The sequence below is a fragment of the Phycomyces blakesleeanus genome (assembly GCF_001638985.1).
Source record: "Phycomyces blakesleeanus NRRL 1555(-) unplaced genomic scaffold PHYBLscaffold_38, whole genome shotgun sequence".
Classification (NCBI taxonomy): domain Eukaryota; kingdom Fungi; phylum Mucoromycota; class Mucoromycetes; order Mucorales; family Phycomycetaceae; genus Phycomyces; species Phycomyces blakesleeanus.
Window position 1 is genome coordinate 2,756 of NW_017265168.1, and position 2,144 is coordinate 4,899.

The following is a 2,144-nucleotide window of genomic DNA, read 5'->3' on the forward strand; positions in this document are numbered from 1 at the left end:
CCCCCCACCCACAACGCCCCCTTTTCTCTCACACCTCAACTACAGACACAAATATGCCTCGGCTGCATACACACACTTTAAATATATCTATCTCAACTACCCACACACCGACTACCCACACATCGACTACTCACACATCGACTACTCACACATCGACTACTCACACATCGACTACTCACACATCGACTACCCACACACACATCTCTCTTATAATAAATTCATAACCTATATAAACATATAATAAATAATAAATCATATTTTATTTTAGTTATTTAAAGATATTAAAATAAATAAGATATGCGAGTAGGGAGAGACCAAGTTAATTTGTTTGAAGTGAAAGGGACAAGAAGAATGAGAGTACAGAGTATAAGAAATATATGTTTCTTTTTTTTAAAAATATAGGTTTGAGGATTATGTTGTGCATCTATAAAGAGAGATTACTATGGCAGGACTTTGTGTTAGACAATGGCTGTTTGGTCTAGAACTGAATATTTAAAGATATACTAAAAGTAAGAATTTTTAAAAATTATGTGTGATAGGATGGGGTCATTTTCATTGAAGAAGGTGTTGAAGGTATAAGTATATAGATATCATGTGCATGCGAAAGTAAAAAGACAGTTCTGAGAATAGTAGTATATGTCACTTCAGATATAAAAGAATAGAGTATATGGGTTCCGAGTGCTGAAGTTTGATTATATGGTTATTATTTTTATTTTTATTTTTCAGTAGTGATAAAATAAGAAAGATAGTATGATTGGTATTGTCGACTTTGAAAGCAGTGCGAGGTTGTTGTTGGTACAGGGTTGAAAAAAGAAAAGAATAGAGTGGCGATGACTGTCGACTTTGAACGCAGTGCGAAGTTGTTGTTGGTACAGGGTTGAAAAAAGAAAAGAATAGAGTGGCGATGACTGTCGACTTTGAACGCAGTGCGAAGTTGTTGTTGGTACAGGGTTGAAAAAAGAAAAGAATAGAGTGGCGATGACTGTCGACTTTGAGAGCAGTGCGAAGTTGTTGTTAGTACAGGGTTGAAAAAAGAAAACAATAGAGTGGCGATGACTGTCGCCTTTGAACGCAGTGCGAAGTTGTTGTTGGTACAGGGTTGAAAAAAGAAAACAATAGAGTGGCGATGACTGTCGCCTTTGAGAGCAGTGCGAAGTTGTTGTTAGTACAGGGTTGAAAAAAGAAAACAATAGAGTGGCGATGACTGTCGACTTTGAACGCAGTGCGAAGTTGTTGTTGGTACAGGGTTGAAAAAAGAAAAGAATAGAGTGGCGATGACTGTCGCCTTTGAACGCAGTGCGAAGTTGTTGTTGGTACAGGGTTGAAAAAAGAAAACAATAGAGTGGCGATGACTGTCGCCTTTGAGAGCAGTGCGAAGCTTATAGGGACACGAAGGTTTGACCAAGGGCTTATTTTTTGTTAGAGCCGCATATACAGTGAACAGTCGTCAAAAAGATAAAATAAAGAGTATTTCATTTTTTATTTTATTTTTCAAAAGAGTGCGCTTCCTTTTCGTATTGCGTCGCTTTTGGTCCACTTTGAGTTGCAATACAATATGAATGACGATCCTCAACAGGAATGAAGATCCTCGACTGGGATGGCGGAATGTCGAAAGAAGATTCAAGCCATCGTTAAAATTTTTTTTTTGTTTTGGTTACAGCACAGTGAAGGGGTTTTGAATACATAGTCCTCTCTCAACGATTGTAAGTGAGTACCATACGGTCTTTAAACCTTCGTATGGGTAACAGTATCCCTGTCAATGGACCCTGCTATGATTCTTTCACTTGTGGGTACACAAAGGGTGTCTGCACCACCGATCAGTAATACCAGTTTACAAAAAAGTGCGTGCTGTCCGAATTGTCGATTAGAATCCTTAGTTTGTAAAAAGATATAAAAAGAAATAGACAATATCGTATATATTGTACCAGTGCAGCCAATTGACTGGTAGACAGATCCCCAAGTGTGTGCGTGTGTATTAAAGAGGGAAAAAAGGTAGGTGTAAGAGCTCATCTGAAATATACTAACAGATTATATATATATAGTCCTAGAGTAACTTTTAGTATATGAACACAATTCATTTTAAAATAATTTGATAATATATAGATATATATCAACTTGGATTAGACTTATAAATAAAAAGAAAA

The 2,144-nt window shown here is 36.8% G+C and overlaps 1 protein-coding gene across 1 annotated transcript; it reads left to right on the forward strand.

Moving 5' to 3' along the window:
• Positions 1 to 1,052: 1,052 nt before the first annotated feature.
• On the forward strand, positions 1,053 to 1,582 carry PHYBLDRAFT_152674 (hypothetical protein; the record flags this gene model as incomplete). The annotated part of the gene is made up of 3 exons (XM_018432973.1): positions 1,053 to 1,091; positions 1,224 to 1,313; positions 1,499 to 1,582. 3 exons carry the CDS (start codon positions 1,053 to 1,055, stop codon positions 1,580 to 1,582), a joined length of 213 nt encoding a protein of 70 aa, XP_018284149.1.
• Positions 1,583 to 2,144: the final 562 nt, after the last annotated feature.